Source organism: Heteronotia binoei, chromosome 16 (assembly GCF_032191835.1).
Source record: "Heteronotia binoei isolate CCM8104 ecotype False Entrance Well chromosome 16, APGP_CSIRO_Hbin_v1, whole genome shotgun sequence".
Lineage (NCBI taxonomy): Eukaryota > Metazoa > Chordata > Lepidosauria > Squamata > Gekkonidae > Heteronotia > Heteronotia binoei.
In genome coordinates, this window is record NC_083238.1 from 43,199,667 (window position 1) to 43,221,606 (window position 21,940).

General features: G+C 43.1%; 1 protein-coding gene across 1 annotated transcript in view; it reads right to left on the reverse strand.

The window, feature by feature from the left end:
- Positions 1 to 8,921: 8,921 nt before the first annotated feature.
- The window catches only part of CALCRL (calcitonin receptor like receptor), a 49,884-nt gene continuing 36,865 nt past the window's right edge, over positions 8,922 to 21,940 (reverse strand). The window contains exons 8-12 of the mRNA XM_060257307.1: positions 18,350 to 18,410; positions 18,204 to 18,270; positions 15,521 to 15,739; positions 13,229 to 13,270; positions 8,922 to 9,521 (exon numbers count right to left, since the gene is read on the reverse strand). Coding sequence (XP_060113290.1) covers positions 9,321 to 9,521; positions 13,229 to 13,270; positions 15,521 to 15,739; positions 18,204 to 18,270; positions 18,350 to 18,410 — 590 coding nt within the window. The 3' untranslated portion in view covers positions 8,922 to 9,320. The remainder of the gene's footprint in view (positions 9,522 to 13,228; positions 13,271 to 15,520; positions 15,740 to 18,203; positions 18,271 to 18,349; positions 18,411 to 21,940) is intronic.

Below are 21,940 nucleotides of genomic sequence, written 5' to 3' on the forward strand. Positions count from 1 at the left end.
GGGAGAAAAGTACTTCTTTCTCTACCTTCTCCATCCCAAGCATAATCTTGTAAACCTCTATCATGTCACCCCACAGTCGATGTTTCTCCCAGCTAAAGAGCCTCAAGCGTTTTAATCTTTCTTCATAGCGAAATTGTTCCAACCCTTTAATCATTCTAGTTGCCCTTTTCTGCACTTTTTCCAATGCTATAATATCCTTTTTGAGGTGCGGTGACCAGAATTGCACACAGTATTCCAAATGAGACCGCACCATCAATTTATACAGGGGCATTATTTGATGAGGAACTTTATCAAAAGCTTTCTGGAAGTCAAGGTAAACAATATCTATCTTGTAAACCTTTATCATGTCACCCTGCAGTCGACATTTCTCCAAGCTAAAGAGCCCCAAGCGTTTTAACCTTTCTTCATAGGGAAAGTGTTCCAACCCTTTAATCATTCTAGTTGCCCTTTTCTGGACTTTTTCCAATGCTATATTTTTTGAGGTGCGGTGACCAGAATTGCACACAGTATTCCAAATGATTTATACAGGGGCATTATGATACTGGCTGATTTGTTTTCAATTCCTTTCCTAATAATTCTCGGTATGGCGTTGGCCTTTTTTATTGCAATTGCACACTGTCTTGACATTTTCAGTGAGTTATCTACCACAACCCCAAGATCTCTCTCTTGATCAGTCTCTGCCAGTTCACACCCCATTTGAAGAAATTTTTATTGTTGGTCTTTATGTTTTTTGCAATACTCCTCATACTCCTATGCTCCTCATAGTCCCTTTTTGCCTGCCTGATCACAGTCTTGCATTTGATTTGCCACTGCCTGTGTTCCCTTTTATTAATTTCACTTGGACTAGCTTTCCACCACTTAAAGGAGTCCTTCTTACCTTTTACAGCTTCCATTACTTTGTTTGTTAACCATGCAGGCCTTCTCTTATACCTCTTTGTGCCCTTCCTAACTTGTGATATATATTTTATCTGAGCTTCTAGGATTGTAGTTTTAAATAGCCTCCAAGCTTCCCCAAGGGTTTTTACTGTATTTGCCTTTCCTTTCAGTTTCCTCTTCACATGCCTCCTCATCTCAGAGAATTTACCCCTTTTAAAGTTAAACATGGTTGTGCCAGTCTTTTGGAGCAACTCTCTATTTATACAAATGGTGAAATCAATAACGTTATGGTCACTGCTCCCAAGCGGTGCGATCACTTTTACATCTCTCACCAAATCTTGGGCATTACTTAGGACCAAATCCAGGATTGCCCCACCCCTGGTAGGTTCAGAGACCATCTGCTCCATAGCACAGTCGTTGAGAGCATCTAGAAACTCAATCTCTTTCTCTCGACCAGAACACATATTGACCCAATCAATCTGCGGGTAGTTAAAATCACCTATGACGACACAGTTTTTACATCTAGCCACCATCTTTAAGCCTTCCATCATATTGTAGTCGTCCTCTATCTTTTGATTTGGTGGGCAATAACAAACTCCCATAGTTAAATTGCCTTTTGGGCCCTCTATTTCAACCAAAAGCATTTCTAGAAGGGAGTCTAATTCTCTGACCTCAGTCTTACTGGACTGTATGCCCTCTCTGACATACAGAGACACCCCACCTCCAACCCTTCCCTCCCTATCCTTCCGGTGTAACTTATATCCAGGAATCACCGTGTCCCACTGATTCTCCTCATTCCACCAAGTTTCTGTAATTCCCACAATGTCTATGTTTTCTCCCAACACTAAACATTCCAACTTACCAATTTTACTTCGAAGACTTCTAGCATTTGTGTACAAACATCTATTATTTCCCAGGCATCTATAATGCATACAAACATCTATAATTTCCCAGGCATCTAAAATTTCCCACGCTTTTGACTTAAAGGCTACTGCAGGAAAATAATAGGTGGGTCCTCAAAGACCAGCAGACTTATCATGGTTGGGTTCCCTGCAAATAAATTTGTGAAGAGCCATGGCTCAGTGGTAGAACATCTGTTTTAGGTGCAGAAGATCCCTGACATTTCCAATTAAAAGGGATCAGGGAGTGGGTAATGTGAAAGACCTCTGCCAGAGACCCTGGAGAGCCACTGTTAGTTAGAATAGACAAGCCTGAGCTTCAAAAACCATGGCATCACTAAGTATGAGGCTGCTTCATATGCTGAGAGCAGTGTTCCCTCTAAGCTGAGTTAGTGTGAGCTAGCTCACAATTTTTTAGCCTCCGGCTCACACATTTTGTCTTAGCTCAGGAAAAATGGCCCCAGAGCAAACTAATTTATGCAGTAGCTCACAACTTTAATGCCAGTAGCTCACAAAGTAGAATTTTTGCTCACAGTTTAGAGAGAGTATTGGCTCAGAGATCACCATAAAATTTCTATCTGGAGAAATGGGCATCGTCCAAAGACCCCTATGCCTTTCTGTTGCCTTGTATGCGTGAAATATTCAAGATACACATAGAAATTCCACAATGCAGAGTATGTTTCCACTCATAAAAGAAAGTCATTCAGGAATGTATTACTGATAGGGGAAAGGTGTGTGCACCCTAAAGGCAGGGATGACCAGCTTGTAGTACACTCAATGTTTTTTGTGGCTGTGCTTTATCTACTCATTCTTAATAGAACCCCAAGCAAGATGCCAGATGGGTCGATGACATAGTTTTGCCTTCATAGTTCCATTAGAAGGGGTTCCTACTGAGTTTGCCCAGAGAATGAGACTCTCAAAGTAAGGAAAGGTTTTTAAACCCTGACTTATTGTAGAGATATGCAATTTCCAGACTCTACAGTAACTATTCTTCAGAAGAAGAAGATATTGAATTTATATCCCGCCCTCCACTCAGAGTGGCTCACAATCTCCTTTATCTTCCTCCCCCACAACAGACACCCTGTGAGGTAGGTGGGGCTGAGAGGACTCCCACAGCACCTGCCCTTTCAAGGACAACCTCTGCCAGAGCTATGGCTGACCCAAGGCCACTCCAGCAAGTGCAAGTGGAGGAGTGGGGAATCAAACCTGGTTCTCCCAGATAAGAGTCCACACACTTAACCACTACACCAAACTGGCCCTTCAGACACAAAGTGTTCCATGACACTTCAAAGCTTCCACTGCTGGCATTTGGAAAGACTTTGTATCACTGTAAATACTGCTGCTTTCCAAATAGAGCTCCACAGAGTTGCCTTGGAGACAATGATTTGGATTTTCCTTAGGTTTGTGTCGCCCAAGCAGACGTAAGGTTCAAATCGACAAAGAGGAATCCTCGTCAAGGGATCCGCAACCCATCTGAAGGCCTCTTCTCTGCTACTTTGGAAAGGCAGGGACAAACCCAACAAATCACCACACCTATTTCCAAGGGAGAAGTTCTAACATAAACATCCGTCCTCCACGGTGATGTCATGGGTACAGCTAAGACCAGAACTTGAGTGTCACCTCTCCAGGAACGAAAACTGCTGCAATCAGGACGTGGTAATGGTTATGCAACTTTAGGCACAGACGCCAGTGGTGCAGCCCAGAATGTGTGTGTGCTGTTTAAACTAATAAATATTATCATTTGGAACTAAGGCAAGTTGAACTCCGTGGCCTTTAGAAATTATGCAGATGACTTCCTATGCAAAATTAATCCTGCTTTTCCTTGGTTTTGGGAGACCAGCTCTATAAGGCACTCGAATACTGGTTTGCATTAACACCTCTGTGTCTAGTACTTTTGGTCACGAAAACGGCACCTCTTCAGAAAGGCTACATATGACACAGGGGTTAAAAATAAGCAGATAAATTTATTGATGGAAAAAAGATGACTTCCTATGCAAAATTAATCCTGCTTTTGCTTGATTTTGGAGACCAGCTCTATAAGACACTTGAATGCTGGTTTGCATTAACACCTCTGTGTCTACGCACTTTTGGTCACGAAAACTGCACCTCTTCAGAAAGGCTACACATGACACAGGGATAAAAAAAAACAAACAGATAAATTCATCCCTGTGTTTCTAGGGGATCACAGCTCTCACTTCAGTTGCCAGGTCTCTCCTGACAACCAATGGGGGGAGGGGTCAGGGGAAAATTACCAGGAGAAAGAGAAAGGCGTAGGTGTGACATTGCACAGAAAGTGATGCCATGGCAAATGCTCTGGTATTTGGGCAAAAACTCTATGGTAAATATGGCTTCTACCATAGAGTTTTTGCCCAAATAATGGAGTGTTGGCCGGAAGTCACTGGCATGATGTCACTTTTTGTGCAACATCACCTGGGCCTTCCTCTTTCTCCTATTAAGTTCCCCTGCTGGTCAGCTGATTGGTGGTGGTGGTGGTGGTGGGGTGAGCCTGGCAGCAAAAGACACCCACCTCCTCCAGAGAGGCAGGAGCCCTGGTCCTTACACAGCCTGGACAACACCCATGCTTTTCAAATAATAATTTTAAAAAATATAGCCTTCATAATTCAATGGTTTTAAGTTTCTAACATGCAGTTAACTCTTTCAGATCACGTAAAATCCCCATTCAGGAGTAAACTGTAAGGAAGAGATGGGGAAATAAGGATTCGTTGAAACTTCCTAGTGTCTTCCCTTGAATGTGACTGAGAGATCAAGATGGCATGCTAATTTGTGGTATGTTCAAAAACCTCAAAAGTATTTTCAAAGCCACCTAATACGAAAATCATTGTTGAAGGTCTGGACAAAAATTAGAAGAAAAATATATGACAAAACCCCAAGATGGATATCTCCAACCGCATTTGTGGTCACCAGAGAGGATTGTAAGATATACAGACCTTTTAGACGAGAATGATAAAATAAGAAAAAAGGAGGATTTAGAGTTAAGTGGTATGTCTATAGATTGGTGGACAATGACGCAAATCTTAGCCAAATATGGTTTGGATAAGACTAAGGGATTCACAAAAGCAAACTTTGATTTTGATTTGATATTAACAGCGAAAACTGGTAAACCGATTAAGAAAGTATATAATTATCTTTTACATATGAAACTCGAAGAGGAGATTGTCAAACGTGTAATGCTCACGTGGGCGAAGAATCTGAAATATACTATTACATTAGACCAATGGGAGCTTTTATGGAGGAACAACTTTAAGATAATTAAACCAGTTAACCTTCGAGAAAATTTTATAAAGCTTTTTTACAGGTGGCACATAACACCGGTCATATTAAACAAAATCAACAAAGCTATACCACCCCTATGTTGGAAATGTGAAAGGCAAGCAGGAACGTATTATCACATATGGTGGTCTTGTAAGGTATCTAAAAAATTTTGGAAGGAAATTTATAAAATTTTGGTGGAAATAATTAAGGTTAGCTTTGTTATGAAGCCAGAATTTATGCTGTTATCTTTAGTGAGAGATACTATTCCAAGGGATGACGAATTCATTGCAATATATATTATAACGGTGGCAAGAACATTATTTGCTCAGTATTGGAAAGTCAAAACGCTCCCGACGAGAGAGGAGATAATTCAAAAAATTGTGACTACGGTAGAAATGGATATTCTAGCAAATATGATCAAGGGTAACTCGAAGGAGAAAGCTAAAGAAAAATGGGAGAAATTATATTCATGGTTAGAAAATAATTAATAATATGATGACAGAACTTATATGAACTTTATGAATGTCGAAGTTTATTTAATATCATTTGAAGATTAGAATAATAATTGGCGATGGTTGAAGTGTAGACTACAGTTTTCACTCCATTAAGGAATTAAATTTTCTGGGAGAAGGAGGGGAAACACCAAGGAAGTACTTATGTATGATTATGTATGATTTTTTTTCTCCGTTGTTATTGAAGTTTTGGTTATGTGTTGTTATTAGAGTGTATAAATGGAAAGAATCTAATAAACGTGTTAAAAAAAAAAAAAAAAAAAAAGATGAAAAATAAGGCAGAACCTTTCAAACCCTTTAAGCATTCTAGTGGCTAACATTAGCTGCCTATTGAGGCCTGTTAAACAACAATTAACATTCAACCTTGAAGCAGGAGGAAGGTGAACACTTCAAGTTCCTCATAAAGAAAACCAAACGCTGGTCTCAGAAAGACAAAGGCAGCTTTATTTTTTTCCTTGCCAGCGGCTTTGGTAAATCATAAAAAACTTCCCCTGTGAGAATATTCTAAACAGGGACAGCCGCCGAACTTCCCTCTTCATTTCGCATTCAACAGCCCACAGTTTTTCAAACAGATTTGCTCTCACCTCACCTGACAGAAAAGTTCCATATGCTTTCTCACCATTCACTTTTATTTTGCCATGTCTTTTAATTCACAAAGACACTGCAAAAGATATTCAGAGCCAGGTTTTATCTGCCTTCCTGTTAGCTTTTTTCAATAACACTCCAAAAGGAAAAATATATCAATGGTTGCCAACCTCCAGCTGAGGCCTGGAGCTCTCTCAGAATGTGAGCTCCAGGTCTTCAAAGATCAGGAATAAGACGACGACATTGGATTTATATCCCGCCCTCCACTCCGAATCTCAGAGCGGCTTACAATCTCCTTTATCTTCCTCCCCCACAACAGACATCCTGTGAGGTGGGTGGGGCTGAGAGGGCTCTCACGACAGCTGCCCTTTCAAGGACAACCTCTGCCAGGGCTATGGCTGACCCAAGGCCATTCCAGCAGCTGCAAGTGGAGGAGTGGGGAATCAAACCCGGTTCTCCCAGATAAGAGCCCGCACTCTTAACCACTACACCAAACTGGCAATGATGTCACCCAGATGAAAACGACAGCTTTGGAGGGCAGACTCTATGGCAGTGCATGGTACTGAGATCTCTCCCCTCCCCAAACCCTGTCTTCCTCAAGGCTCCACACCCCTATATCTCCAGAGCTGGTCACCCCAGCTATATCACCATCAACTAAAAAAGGAAAACCCAGCAGTGCTGTTACTTTTGAAGTAAAGTACTTCTTAGGAGAAGAGCAGACAACAAAACAATGCCCTGGAATGTCTTAAAATAGGCTGTAATTTCAGAAAGCGCTGACCATTTGTCTGGAGAGTTGATCTTGATATGCTGGAGCTCCTCTATAGTGTTACTTACTTTGGGTTCCCTGGGAGAAGGATAAGAAGCCACAGGCTGCAATCACACATGCTAAATAATGCACTTTCGATCCACTTTTGATGCACTTTAGAACTAAATTTTGCCAGTTCACACAGCAAAATCCAGTCAGAATCCACTGAAAGTGGATTGAAAGTGCATTATTTAGTGTGTGTGATCACAGCCTGTGGCTTCTTGTATGAATGATTTCTAAAGGCAACTCTTGATAACAGATCATTCCTATGCACTTTTGAGAAAACCGTTCACTTAGTAGCTGATGTGGATCAGCATTAAGTACCCAAGCTTGCTGTGTTTTCCCAGCTGTTGAAAGAACTGGGCATACTCTTGCCAAACACAAAAAATGGGGTACATGTTGGAGTCATCTATGATAACCTATGACGCTATAACAGAAAGTGTGCTGTTAAACCTCAATTGACTGGTGTTTTGTTTTACTAAACAGATAACAGAAGCAACGTCCTTGAGGCAAGCAAAATGCCTGATTTCTTTATTAAATAAAACTCCACCATTGTCTCTGCTTTAAATTCATAGCCTAGAACGTATGCATGATCTAAAGCAGACGCAGTCACAAGGCACAAGCAGGCATTTCCAATTACTAAAGGTCCAACATTCACAAACAGGGAAAATGTATTCCCTCATAGAAAAAGCATGGGGAACCCCAATATCCCCATTCCAGCATCATTAATGGGGTTGCCAACTTCCAGGTGGTGGGTAGAGATTTCCTGGGATTACAACTGATCTCCAGGTGACAGAGACCAGTTCACCTGGAGAAAATGGCCGCTTTGGACGGTGGACTCTATGGCATCATACCTTACTGAAGCCACTCCCCAAACCTCACCCTGAAAAAAATATCCAGGTATTTCCCAACCTGGAGCTGGCAACCTTATTCATTAATCCCCACATCTGCAAGAAAATGGAAGGTTTGGGTGAATATGGCTATTCTCTTGGTTATGAGTGTCTCCATGTAGGAGCTGAAGGAAAAGAAGAAGCCCATCCACCCAGATTCAGCACTCAGGTTTCCATGACATTTGCTACACACTCAATTTAAGACAAAAGTTAAAACAAGGCAACTTGTTAGCCTCAATCTAGATGACATTAGTTGTAGGGTTGCCAAGCCCCTCTTGCCACTGCAGCAGGGGACCGTGCATGGGGCACGATGACATCACCTGGAAGCAACGCCATTGTGCCAGGGATGCTCTAGGACTTGTGTTAAAACTCTATGGTATCAGAGTTTTACCAGGATTCCTAGAGTGTTACACCAGAAATGCTCTAGAATTCATGGTAAAACTCTATGGTAGCAACCCAGTGCAATGTCCCCGGTGCAATGACATCACTTCCGGGTGGTGTCACCACGCTGGAGGCGGAGCACACCAGTGGGGCTCTTCGGGGGCAGGCATCCCCACGGCAGCCTGCTCTCTGCCGGTGGGTTGGGGCCCTCAGGGTAGGGGATCTCCCACCCCCAGCGGGAGCTTGGCAGTCCTAATTAGTTGTGATGGACCACCTGAGTCCATGCAGACTTACTGAGAAGCAAGACCCACTCAGTTCCTCGGGCTTTTGTTCCAAACCAGGTTTCAGCCTACATTCCCTTGAAGGCAGATGGCTTCATTCATTTTAATGAGATCGGAGTAATTATCTCCTATTGCAGATCCATTATCTAGGACAATTCATCTTTGTCTGAGTTAAATGTTGCACAGTTCTCCTGTGCAATGATTACAATCTGCTCTCAAGGCTTAGTTTAGGTTGCATTTGTTGGCTACACTTAACAAAAAATTTCGATAAATACAGTATTTACAAAGTTTTCTTGCGTGTGAGCAAAACAAAATGGCCTCAAAGACAACCCAGTCGTGATACAAACTTCTGAGAAAACAGGAAACCGTCTCCGATTCCCTTCATACAAAATAATTGCCCACTTTGTCTACACAGTAGAAACTGAAAAGGCAAAAAGTTTATATATTTTGATACATATATGCACAAAAGATATACATATATGCATGTACCTGGAGCTAGACTGATCCCAATTAAAATCTCAACCAGTTTTCCCCTGAGTGTTGGGAATCAGAGGACAAAGTTTAAAAGATCGGTTTGATGGGCGTGACCAGCTCCAGTATCAACAAACAAAGAGAACACACACATGCTCACATGTGGGATATGCTCACGCACATGCCCATGTGAGAAACACATTGAAATTCATGACATCCTTCAAGAATATCCATGTTGGTAGCTTGACGAGAAAAGTTCTCGTGGGGGTCGTCCACTCAGAAATATTTTTGGGATGAGGGCGGGAAGAACAAGAGTTTTCCACCATCAGCTACATGGCATTTGTGCTTTAAATAACCACATTTTCCTTGTCGTGGCAGGTTTTCCCGTTTAAATGTTCACTGGCGCAGTCGTGGTTGTAGGTGAAGCTCTGAGCATCTGTGACTGAGGAGACAGTGTAGGAAGTGGAGCGAATTGCGTCCGAGTGAGAAAAGCTGTTATCAAATTGGATCTTGTATTGATTCCAGTGCCTCCGGATCACGGACTGGACCTATTCCGCGGAACAGGAAAACAATCAAAAGATGTCAAGACTGAACTGTGGTACAATGTTAGGATTCCTTTTTCTCGTTGCTCTATGGATGCAATTCTTTAATGCTTGCAAGTTGCTTTAAAAATCGTCAAAGTGGAAATGGAAGGGGGATTACTTTTTAAAATATAATCATTGACACATACATGCACAAGTCAAGGTGGAAAAAAGTCATCTCATATGCACTGTATGGAAGGCAGCACAACACCCTGGTTATCTGATGAAAAGGATCTTTGATTCTTGAAAGCTTATGCCCTGAAAATCTTTTTTTTTTGGGGGGGGGGGGAATGAGATGTCTCTGTACTTGTGTGTGTGTGTGTGTGTGCGTGCACCTGGAACTCATGGTGGCCTCTGGTGACTGACCCCTACCGGGGGTATAATACAGTGGCTTCTGTGCATTGATGTGGCAAGCTGATAGTGATAACAAGCCCTTTCTTAGATGCAGCATGGTAGGTGGCTGCACTACAAAGACTGAAGGACTGGGCCAACGGGGCCAACTATATACAACACTGGGTTCCTGTGCCAGCACGTTATTGGTTCATTCCAACCAGCCGGGGGTCTCTGATTGGTGCAGGGCAGCAGGGATTTGGATCCTGCTGCCCATTGTTCCAGAGTCCCCAAGCTCAATTCGTATGGCTCCAATGAGCTAGGCAGGAACTCCTAAAACAGTCCTCACTGGAGTCCAGTGCACAACAGGGAGCATGGAGGATATTCAGGAAGGTGGCTAAATAAAGCCTGCCCCTGCCGTCCTGACTGCTGGTATTCCAAGGAAGTCTCCCATCCAAGTACTTGGCAGAGTCAACTCTGCTTAGCTTCTGAGATCGGACTATACCCCGAAACCCTTATTGACCTCTAGACTAGAATCTAGTTTTTCTACTGCAATCCGACACATTAGCTACCCTCTGAATAATAGGAGGGGGATAAAAGAGCTCTTTGCATTCAAATCCTTACCAAATGTAGGATATTAACTCCCAATGGGTCAGCCAATGTTTCCAGGCTGCTGGCCATGCAATAAATGTCTTAATCTAGAGCAGGGGTGTCAAATTAATTTGTTATGAGGGCCAGATCTGACATAAATGGGACCTTGTTGAGCCAGGCCATGTCAGGCTGGGCCATGTGTGTACCTGTTTAAGGTTAGGTAGCAGAGATATAAACTTTATAAAAGACACAGACAAACACAAGTAAAGATTTTTTTAAAAAAAACACCTTAAAACATGCTTAAAACATTAGCACTTGTTGGTCTTAAAGGTGTGATCCAGGAAACTGGGTAAAGGGAACGCTGGCTCTTTTCTTCCTTCCCCAGGGGACTAGGGAGGGGAGGAGCCTCAGCCAATAGAAGGAAGAGAGTTTTGGCTCAGTAGCTCCGCTATGCGATTGAGAGAGCCTGGAAAACCAAGGCTGAGGCTTCTCCTTCCTAAGGGAGGAGCCTCAGCCAATAGAAAAAAACAGAGGCCTTGCTCTATAGCTCTTGTGCTATTGAGCAAGCCTGGCAAAGCAAGCTGTGATGCAGAAGGAAGCAAGAGAGAAGGAGAAGGAAGCAGACAAACAGCTGCTCAGGGGCCTGATAGGAACCCTCCAGGGGCAACACTAAATAGTTTTTTTGTTTTTGCTTTTGAAAATGCACCTTTCAACATATAAAGGAGAAGACCAATATGGAGAGATGGGGGGGAGGGGGGAGGGTAACTTTAACCTGGAAGATGTACTTGCAAAATATTTCATATAAAAAATAAGCTTAAATGCAAAAGGAATTGTGACATGAAGATGAGTGTGCAGCCTCTGAAATGGAGGCTTGCCAATTCCTTTGATGGGAGATTTAGCTGGGGAAAGGCCATTCTGAGCATCTAAGAGAAAGGACAGGATGCCAGTGTACTGAACATACATTGCACAAATACATGGGCCAATTTCAGGTGATCAGCGGGGCGCAAGATCTCCTAAATTCAGCTGATGCTGGCAAGATTCGGCTTCCTCTGGCAAGCTCTGATTTGTGTTTCCATAACGCTGATGGAAAACCATTTTCCTGAGCAAAGTTCCATGTACTTTTTCCACCTTGGGTAAAAATACCTTGGGTAGAATTAGATGAAGGCACCCGAGGCCTGTTTGTGTATCCGCTCGCTGGAAGGATATCGTGTTTTACAATTGTTTCCGTTCGTACAATAGGGCAGGCCACCTGTGCGACAGGACGTTGGATTTATTTTCTGGGGGCCTTGATAGGATGGAAATGGAATCCAGCTCTTCCAAAAAAAGAGCCAATAGTACGAGCGACATACTGCGATATATGTATTGATAAGAAGCAGGGGGGAGGTTGGGGGAAGAACTACTGCTTAACACTCCTCAGTTGCCCTAATTCAAAATCAGGTTCTCGAACTGCAAAGCCTAGCTACCTAGTAGAATGTAAAATTTTGTTTGCACCTAACTTTTTTCACAAATTACGTCAGACGTATGTAAAAGAGCAGGGCTAGTGGGACTGGGTTAGATCGGGGTCCCCAACATTTTTGAGCCTGCAGGCACTTTTGGACTTCTGACACAATACTACAAAATAGGTCCTACAAAATGGCTGCCACAGGAGGCAGAGCCACCCACAAAATGGCCGCCCACAAAATGTGGTGGCAGCAGCTGCCAAAGCAACTTTAAAAAAAAAAAATCTGTAGTCAATCAAATCTCCAGTGGCCAATATGAAGCCATGTTGGGTAAAAGCCCTTCTTGTTCCCACCTGCTTTTTAAAAACACAAGGCACCATGGTGCCCCCAGCAACCATCTTGGGGACTCCTGAGTGAAATCTTCCTCTTGCCTCTCTGAGCACTGACAGGTAAAGGTAGGGTTGCCAATCCCCAGTTGGGACAGGAGGAGAGAGCCACACAGGCATTCACGTTAAATCAACCTCAAATCCTTAGAAATTCAATTATTTATATAACAAATTATTCACAGAAAATACAGTGTATCACAAAGTGCAAGGAAAACTACTCCCAAAACAACCAATCCTATATTGAAGTTCAACAGTTTGTTCCTTGAAACTGGAGTCAGGAAGTAGTGTGCAATGCCATGGAAACAGAGTCCAATGCTCCAATTCTTCTCTGTTAGCCAATATCTGGATGGAATGCAGCAAGGCAGTAAGACGCAACAGGGATGCGCTAAATGCCCTGTTTCACGCGAGGCTTCAACGAGCTTCGGTGATGACTAAAATCATTCATATTGGAGACCAACGCTCCTACATTCGACCTGGCAACCCTATGTAATACGTATATACTCCCTCATCAACAACAGTGACATGTTGGAGTACAACTCTCAAAGGCTGGCCACATGACGTTTCTGTCACCTGACTGTTTGTGAAATGCGTGCCACGTGGCTATTGAGTGGTATGCATCTGCTCCAATGTCACAAAGCTTTGGTAAAGCTCATGCTATAATTCATGCTATAGCTTGGAGGGTGTCTCAGGTTTGCAGTTAAAGTTAATTTTGTATTTGCTATTAAATTTCTACCAGCTCCTCCTCTTTTAGGAAGTTTGGAACAGCTTCCAGAGAGCTTAAATAGGGTTCTATCCAGGCCCGGATTAGTCCTACTTTCAACTGCCCTATAAGTTCTGGTGCTCCCGGAACACCAGCCACCCCTTTTCAGGCCAATTCAGTTCAAACCACTGTCCTAAACCATAAAGAGAAAAGATGTCATTTACTTACCTCTCCATTAAAAAAGCAGAAAATCGTTGCTACCAACAAACCCTGCAGAATAAAACAGACAGAATGTTTAGTTTGATGGGAGAATGTGCTTAATAAAAGTTATACTCAAGTATATATTATGGACATAGGACTGAGTTAAATATTTGTGATGGAACATTTCTTGTGATGGAACATTTCTTGTGCATAATAAGGGCAGGGTTGGAGAGTCCCCGCCACCCCCGACTGGCTGCATTGCTGGGGCCTTTTTTAGTTGAAATTAGACCTTCTTCATGGCTGTTTGGTAATGTTACTCTTATTAGTGAGCAATGTTACTCTTATTAGTGATGGGATGGGAGTGTCCTCACTCTGAATTAGCTTAGATGAAGATATTCTGAGGCAGAAAGAGTACCCTATATACTCGAGTATAAGCCTAGTTTTTCTGCCCAAATTTTGGGCAGAAAAAACCCCTCCTCGGCTTATACTCAAGTCACTATTCCGCCCGCATCCCCGGAATTCCAAGGACAGCTAAAGCTGCCCCCTGCTCTCCTCTCCTCAGTGAAGGGGGAGGGGTCGTGCTGGGACTGGTGTTTTCAGTCTGACCAGAAATGACTTCTGCCTTGGTATTGTTGATTTGTGTTCTGCACCACCATTCTCCTCATCTTTCATTGCAAGCAGCATTGTGGCCTTACCTGCCACAGGAATAGTAACTGCTGCGTTTCCCACCCTCGGCTTATACTCGAGTCAATAAGTTTTCCCAGATTTTTGGGGTAAAATTAGAAGCCTCGGCTTATATTCGGGTCGACTTATACTCGAGTATATACGGTATTTTCAAAATCCCACTCAACGGAACACCTGTGCCTGAATGCCAGTTGGGGGGAAAGAACCAGTTGTGTTCTGAGGCATGAACCAGCTACACAAACACTTCTGCCCCCTTTCACACACTCCCGAAAAATCACCCAGTTAGAAGAAAGCCAGGGTTAAGATGGAGCCTGTGAATACACAACCCCACCTAAGGCACTGCTTCAGCCCACAGAATGTTTGAAAAGAAGACCATTTTATCTGTAATATAAATGCTTATATTAAAGAATAACATGCATTTTGAGGTGAAAAATATCTAATTATAAAATCAATGGCATTCCACTGACAGAAGAGGTAGAAAGGATTTTAGCCCCTTCCTCCTCATCACTACAGCCCATCCATCCATATGGTTATTACTCCAACTAGGTCCCATTGCTTTGGGAAACTTTTCCAAGACCTGAAAAGGCTACCAGGGGAGGGGGGTGGGGAAGAGAGGGGAAAGTGGGAGGGATCCACAACCATCAGCATCTTCCACTAACACAGGGGTGGCCAAAGGTAGCTCTCCAGATGTTTTTTGCCTACAACTTCCATCAGCCTCAGCCATCAGCCATGCTGGCTGGGACTGATGGGAGTTGTAGGCAAAAAAAAATCTGGAGAGCTACCATTGGCCACCCCTGCACTAACAGTTAATTAGATCTAATCTGTAGGTTCTTAGGCATGGTCAGTTATGTGAAAGACATTAAGCTTCACAAAGCAATATGACAACAGAGTTAACAACCTTCAGATGGGGCCTGGAGATCTCCCACTATTACAATTGATTTCCAGATGACAGAAGTCCATCGCCCTGGAGAAAATGGCTGCTTTGGAGGGTGGTCTCCATGGCATTGTACCTTGAGGAGGTCTCTCCCTTCCTCAAGCCCCACACTTTCCCAGAAGCAAACACTGCCCCACCCCCCTAAAAAAAAATCTCCAGTATTTCTCCACTCAGAAGTGGCAATTCTACCAATCCACCTAGATGGATGGTAAGTTATAGCCCCAGAGAGAGCCCACTTTGGAAGGTGGAAAACTCTTCATGAAATATGTCCTTTTCTTTTCATCGCCACTCCACACTTTTGGCCCACTTCTCCATGAACTACAACACAGAACTGAAGCTAGGAATTCCTTTCAGAAAAAGGTCTTACATGGTTTACCAATGATGTCTATATATGAAATTCATTAAAATATATATGAAATTCATTAAAATTTCATATACCATCAAGGTGTGTTGAAAGCTTCCAGCCTACATGATGTTGTGTGGTTTGTTGTACTGATTATTGCTCTTGAATCTGATCGACATATCTGTGGTTATGATGTTTTTGAGGTGATTCGTTTTAATGTTGTTTTAATGTTGTAAGCCGCCCTGAGCCCGCTTGCGGGATAGGGCGGAGTATAAATTGAAAAATTAAATGTTACCCCTTCATTTATCAGCATTCCTTTACCAGCACCTGTGAGCTACAAATAGTTAAGACTCCATACCTGATAATGCATAAGAATATTGATTATATAGTCATAAATCTCTTCAGCGATACGCCCCTCTGGTCGCCAAGGCAACAACACAAACTCAATGCCAAGAAGCGGCACTAAGATTAGGGTGGCTCTGACGGCTTTCATGTAAAGATTCGATTCCGCCCTGTGGGTGACTTTGAGCTTGGTTATCAGAACGCGAACTATGTTCAACAGGAAAAAGAGATTCACCTAAAAAAAGGAGAGGAAATGTTTTAAGGTCAGTTCTGTGTAAGGTTATTTGGTAATCTAAGGCAACTGAACAGACCCCCAAATCAGAAATGTTGTGGTGTGAGGCACCGCCAGAAGTCTATGTGATACACAACGAAAGTGCAAATGCAAGTAGTCCAATGTGTTTTCAAGAAATTCAGTTCCAGATAATTGGAAAGTGGGAGAAGATTTTCTTCTAAGACAGAATCCGCTTGACCATTGTGGTCACCTGCTTCAGAGGTGCCCCTGCCTTCTGAGATTAGGTAGGTGGCAACTGGGAGAGGGCCTTCGCAGTCATAGCACCAAAACTCTCTCCCCAGGGAGACTACGGTTGCCAGGCAACCAGCATGGGGACTTACCAGGAGCGGGGAAAAACCTGCCGGCAGTGGGGGATCTTCTGCCCCAACAGGTGGATGGCAGGGCAACTTGTTGATCCCATTCTGTTGCCATCTTCTACCAGCAGCTGAGGAACTTTTGCTGCGTGTGGCATTCTTTCAGTGATCCTATCCAATATTTTAATTTTTTTTTGTATGTGTATCTCAGCTCCAGTTTTAATGATGAGTTTTTGGTTCTAATGCTTTTTAAAATATGATTTTATTTATATACACAAACACACATATATATATATATATATTTAATTTGTTAGTCGCCTCAGTGGCCCTTAGGAGAATAGAGAAGCAAGTTATAAATTTTGTAAAGTAAAAAAAAAAAAACACGTGTTTTCAGTTTCCCTTCAGTCTCTGGAAGCACAAGCACTACATACACTTTGTTTTAAAATGAAAGCTAAAATTTTGACTTAAGTGAACTTGGATATTCTTGGCAGGAACAGGCTAACACTGTTAAAAACAAAATGGAGGTAAGCAGGACTTTTTTGTAGCAGGAATGTCTTTGCATATTAGGCCACACCCCCATGATGTATCCAATTCTCCAAGAGTTTACAGCAGGCCCTGTAAGTAGAGCCCTGTAAGATCTTGGAGGATTGGCTAGATCAGGGGGATGTAGCTTAATATGCAAAGGAGTTCCTGCTACAAAAAAGCCCTGCTTACCTCCTGGAGGTAAGTGTTAACCTCTAGAACCATGAAAAGAGGGAGAATATCTCCAGACTTTCAGACTGGGATGTGTGAGTCAAACCTGAACTAAATAAGATACAGCCCCGGGAAATTTTTATACAGGAAGCTGCTATAGCCCTTAAAACCTGCAACTAATTTCAGCTTGTTTAGAGGGACAAGGCCTCCAATTATGTTACATGGGGTTTATTTAGATATAAGACCACTCAACTTCCTCATCTAACTTCCTGTTATACGCTCAACAGCACGTCCTTCCTTCATAGGTTAAAATGAGAGCTCTTCCCCCACCCCCCATACACACTATGAAATAATCTTCTAAGACTCACTATTCAGACTTTTTTTTTGCGGCATTTTTGGAGCTTTCCTAGCACAAAGACACACACACACATTTTAAAGCACAGCTGAGTACTTTTGCAAGCCGCAAAAAGGCACATTTTAAAGAGAAGCGTCACACTGTGCTACCAAAACTGCTCCTGTGAATTAGAAAGGCTGTGCCAGCAGCCTGCTATGTCTTTAATTCCTTTCCATTGTTCAAAGAGCCAGTTTCAGAGGGGAGCCATGTTGGTCTGCAAGTAAAAGAGTTAGAGTCCTGTAGCACCTTAAAGACCAGTCAGACTTTCAGGATACAAATTTTCAAGAATCAAAATTGCTTTGGGGAACTTATACTTTAGGAGCCGGGCTATTTTTGTAGCAGGAACTCCCTTGCATATTAGGCCACACACACCCTGATGTAGCCAATCCTCCCAGAGCTTACAGGGCTCTTATTATTGTAAGCTCCAGGAGGATTGGCTACATCAGGGTGTGTGGCCTAATATGCAAAGCAGCTCCTGCTACCCAGAAAGCCGTGCTTTAGCCTAAGCAGACAACCGTTCACCCTATAGGCGAATTGGATTGGCATGTAATCTTTGAGCACAACTCACAGCTTTGAAAACAACAGCTGTTCTTGCGTACACAGTAGGCCCTGTAAGATCTTGGAGGACTGGCTACATCAGGGATTTGTGGCCTAATATGCAAAGGAGTTCCTGCTACAAAAGAAAGCCCTGATGGGGACTATGGGGTTTTGATCTCACCAGCTTTCCTCTCCTTATTACAACTCCATGCTGGTCCCATGATCTCCAGCAAAGCCTCTTTTTGGTAGTTAATGAGGTTTCCTCCCTTTCTCACCAAGGAGGAAAGCTGACTGCAGACGTCCACATGTATGTGACTTGCATTTTCACATTCAAGTGTATGATGCATCGCTTTCCCTGTTATTATTATCCACGCACTTTTTATCAAGTGGAGGATTAAACTGCTCACTACATAAGAAAGAAACATTTAACTTAAAACAAATAAATGAATGGATGTACATATCAAAAGTGGATCATCCGAAAAGGTCATACCACGAGAGCAGCACAAATGGGACCGTGGATGATGTACAACAGGTGAGTATCTGAACTGATCCAGCAGCTGTAGGGGGAGAGAAATAAAGTTAGGGGAGAACTCTCAACCTTTACCAATTAAATAAAATAAACTTGTATCCACTTACTTGTCATTGAAATATATGGCCCTTGCAACAGCATGTATGCAGGAAGGAATCAATGGGAATCCTGCATAAAACAAAAGAAGTATTTTTTATTAAGAACTCTCAATAAAAACTCTAGCAAGACAGCCATTGATTACTACTCATTTAGCTAGGGTTATCTTTTGCTCACCAATGGTGGGAGAACCCCCATCAGCATTCCTGTGTCCCCCACTGGCACTCAGTGGGGCACCAGGGCGGGGAAACGGGATGGGGGGACCATGTCCCATGATACCCCAATGGCACTTCCAGCAATGTCAGTTCCAGCTGCAGAAGCGATGGCACCATGTCACAGGAGGCTCTAGGGTGGTCACATAGCCAGAAGTGATGTCTCGGGATGCTGTTAGGGTAAGGCCCCCTCCCCTTCTTTCTCCTGGAGATTTCATGTCTAAGTAAACTAAAATTCTACCAGGAAGAAAACAAATCTTTGCAGAGTTGGTACACTTCAAAGTAAATTGGCTTGAATGACCCAAAATGACTGTCTTTTAGAAAGGGAAGGAGAAGAATACATCCTCTTGATATGTTAAGTCAGCCAGCTAGGACATCTTATTAGATTGCAATTAGTCACCAATCTTTAATGGGAGCTACTTCTGAGTAAGGAAAAAACACCTCAGGCTATTTCCCCTTCCCCGGCATGTTTATAGCTTTATTCTGTCCTAGAAACAGAACATGGATTAGGAGGAGCATCAGAAATGAAGCTACCAGCTAAGCGACAAATAAAAATCCAAGAAATAAAAGCTTGGCATTATACACTGCTGAGGTCTTCCCCTCTCCAAACCCTGCCCTTCCCAGACTCCACCTCCAAAATCTCCAGGTATTTCCTAAGCAGGAGTTGGCAGCCCAAGAAAGGCAGGAGAATCAACAAAAACTGCTCACTCATCTCCTGCCATTGAACATAAGAACATAAGAGAAGCCATGTTGGATCAGGCCAATGGCCCATCCAGTCCAACACTCTGTTACACAATGGCCAAAAAACCAGGCTCCATCAGGAGGTCCATCAGTGGGGCCAGGACACTAGAAGCCCTCCACTGTACCCCCCCCCTCCCAGCACCAAGAATACAGACCATCACTGCCCCAGACAGTTACATCAATATGCAATTGGAAATGTCATTCATGTGAAGCAATGCTGCTATGCCAATGTAACAGCAACTGAGGATCCAAGTCCAACAAATGTATCATGACCAGGGCTTTTTTTGGTAGAAAAAGATCAGCAGGAACTCATTTGCATATTAGGTCACACCCCCTGATTTCACTTTTGTTTCGTGCAGGGTTTTGTGGGAAAAGCCCTGCAGGAACTCATTTGCATATTAGGCCATACCCCCTGATGGCACCATTGTTTCACACAGGGCTTTTTTATAACAAAAAAACAGCAGGAACTCATTTGCATATTAGACCACACCTCCTGATGGCACCATTGTTTCACACTGGGTTCTTTGGTAGAAAAAGCCCAGCAGGATTTCATTTGCATATTAGACCACACCCTGACACCAAGCCAGCCAGAACTGCGTTCCTGTTAAAAAAAAAAAAAAGCCCTGCTCATGACTATAGTTGCCAACCTCTAGGTGATGGCTGACTCCATGGCATTATACCCCACTGAAATCCCTCCCCAAACTCCACCCCCTCAGGTTCCATCCTGCCCACAATCCACAGTTATTTCCCAACCCAAAGCTGGCAGCTCAAATTATGACACATTTTTGTAGCCCCAAGCCCAGTTCACCAGAGGTATGAAGTCACAAAAAAACCTGACTATTTTAATGCATCTGAAAAAGTGGATTCCAGCCCCATGAAAGGTCACAAAATATTTAATGTGCTTAAGTCTTTAAGATATTGCAGGCACTGTCTTTGGTTTTCCTAAACAGCTGTCTTTCCTGGAAGTTGTCAAGAAGATTCATAATTACCATGTTGGCCTAGGGAAAAAAAGCTGTTTTGTGCAAGCTCCAATTTTAGCACAATTAAGTCTTCCGTTTAATAAACCTCCCTTGATTGAATACGTCTGTTTTAGTTACGGGTGACTAACACCCGGCTTTAGCCTCTGATGGATAAACCCAGCTGAAAACCCTCTGGCCCCGGACAAGAACCTCCCCTGATTTTGCCATTAGACCCTCCAGTGAAAGTCGTTAGGCAAGCCTTCTAAGTGCTTTTCTGGAGCTCAGCCCCTAAGAGAAAAGCACGGACACATTTTTATTTAATTGTAGTTGTTGTTGACCAACAAAAACTAATAACAGTAGACATGGTCACGATCCCATGAATTGCTGCACGACCGTGGAGATATCCTCCACAAAAAGATTGCCAGATTTCGATCTTGGCCTTCAGCGCAAAACGCAGGGAGACTGTGTACTAAAATGGAATGCTGGCAGACATGCTTTTGCTGCAGAAAGTTCTGAAGAACCAGGGCTTTCTTTATAGCAGGAACTCCTTGCACATTAGGCCACTCACCCCTGTTGTAGCTAATCCTCCAAGAGCTCACAGGGTTCTTATTACATGGCCTACTGTAGGCTATTGGAGGATTGGCTACATCAGGGGGCGTGGCCTAATATGCAAAGGAGTTCCTGCTACAAAAAAAGCCCTGTGAAGTATGATTTTGAGGCCCAGACTGTTGGCAGAAAGAGATCCTCCTTCACTGCTCCTTTCAACCCATTTTGTACTTTTAGATTAAAAGGCATAACTCCCCGCCCTCCCCCCCACCAAAAGGAAGACAGGGGAATTTGCTAAATCTGTTGACATATTTCCTAGAAATAACTGAAACATCAAAAAATAACTGTAAGATTAATTATATGCATCTTGATTTGCTTAAAGATGTCTCTTATTATTAATGACTGGACCATAGTTGGCTCTCCAAGTAGTAAAATAACTCCATGACCATCAAAGGAAGGTCTGAGACAGTTCTAGAAATAAAGAATTATTTTATATTTAAACAGCTTAATTTAACGAGAACATTTTCCAGACTACAAATTCAACTGAGATGAAACCCTGAAGAGCTTAATTAAAGTGACTCGCCTACAAGCATGAGGGTGCATACATTGAAGCAGTCAGCAACTTCTATGTTAATATCATTTTTGAGGCTTTTAAATAGGCTTACAATGGCTTTTAAATGGCAGGCAAACTCCTGGGAATTGTTGCTGATGGCTGCCAACACTCATCTGATTGGCAGGAAGAAGCAGGCCGCAAGACAGGGAGCGGCGACCTTTGTCTCTGTGTGATGATGTCACTTCCAGCGTGACCTGGAAGTACTGGCATCACACCAGAACGACAGTCTAGCACTCGCCCAGAAACTGTCAAGGTCTAGGTCCAGTCCAAGTAAAATTCCCAAGTCAGAGACAACATTCAGTCCAAAGATCAGTTACTGAGAGAGCAGAGTCCAGTTTAAAGCGGTACACAGGAAGGAAGGTCCAACAATCTGAGGTCATTCAGTTGCAGATCCAAGCATGGTGGTTGCTGAGAAGCTCCAAGGGTTGCAGTCCAGAGTTAGGTAGTTCAGGAGTCTCAGGGGAAAACACAGTCCATCCAGTGCAGCGGCTGCAGCATCAGCGGTAGCATGATGTGTCGTTTCCATGTTTG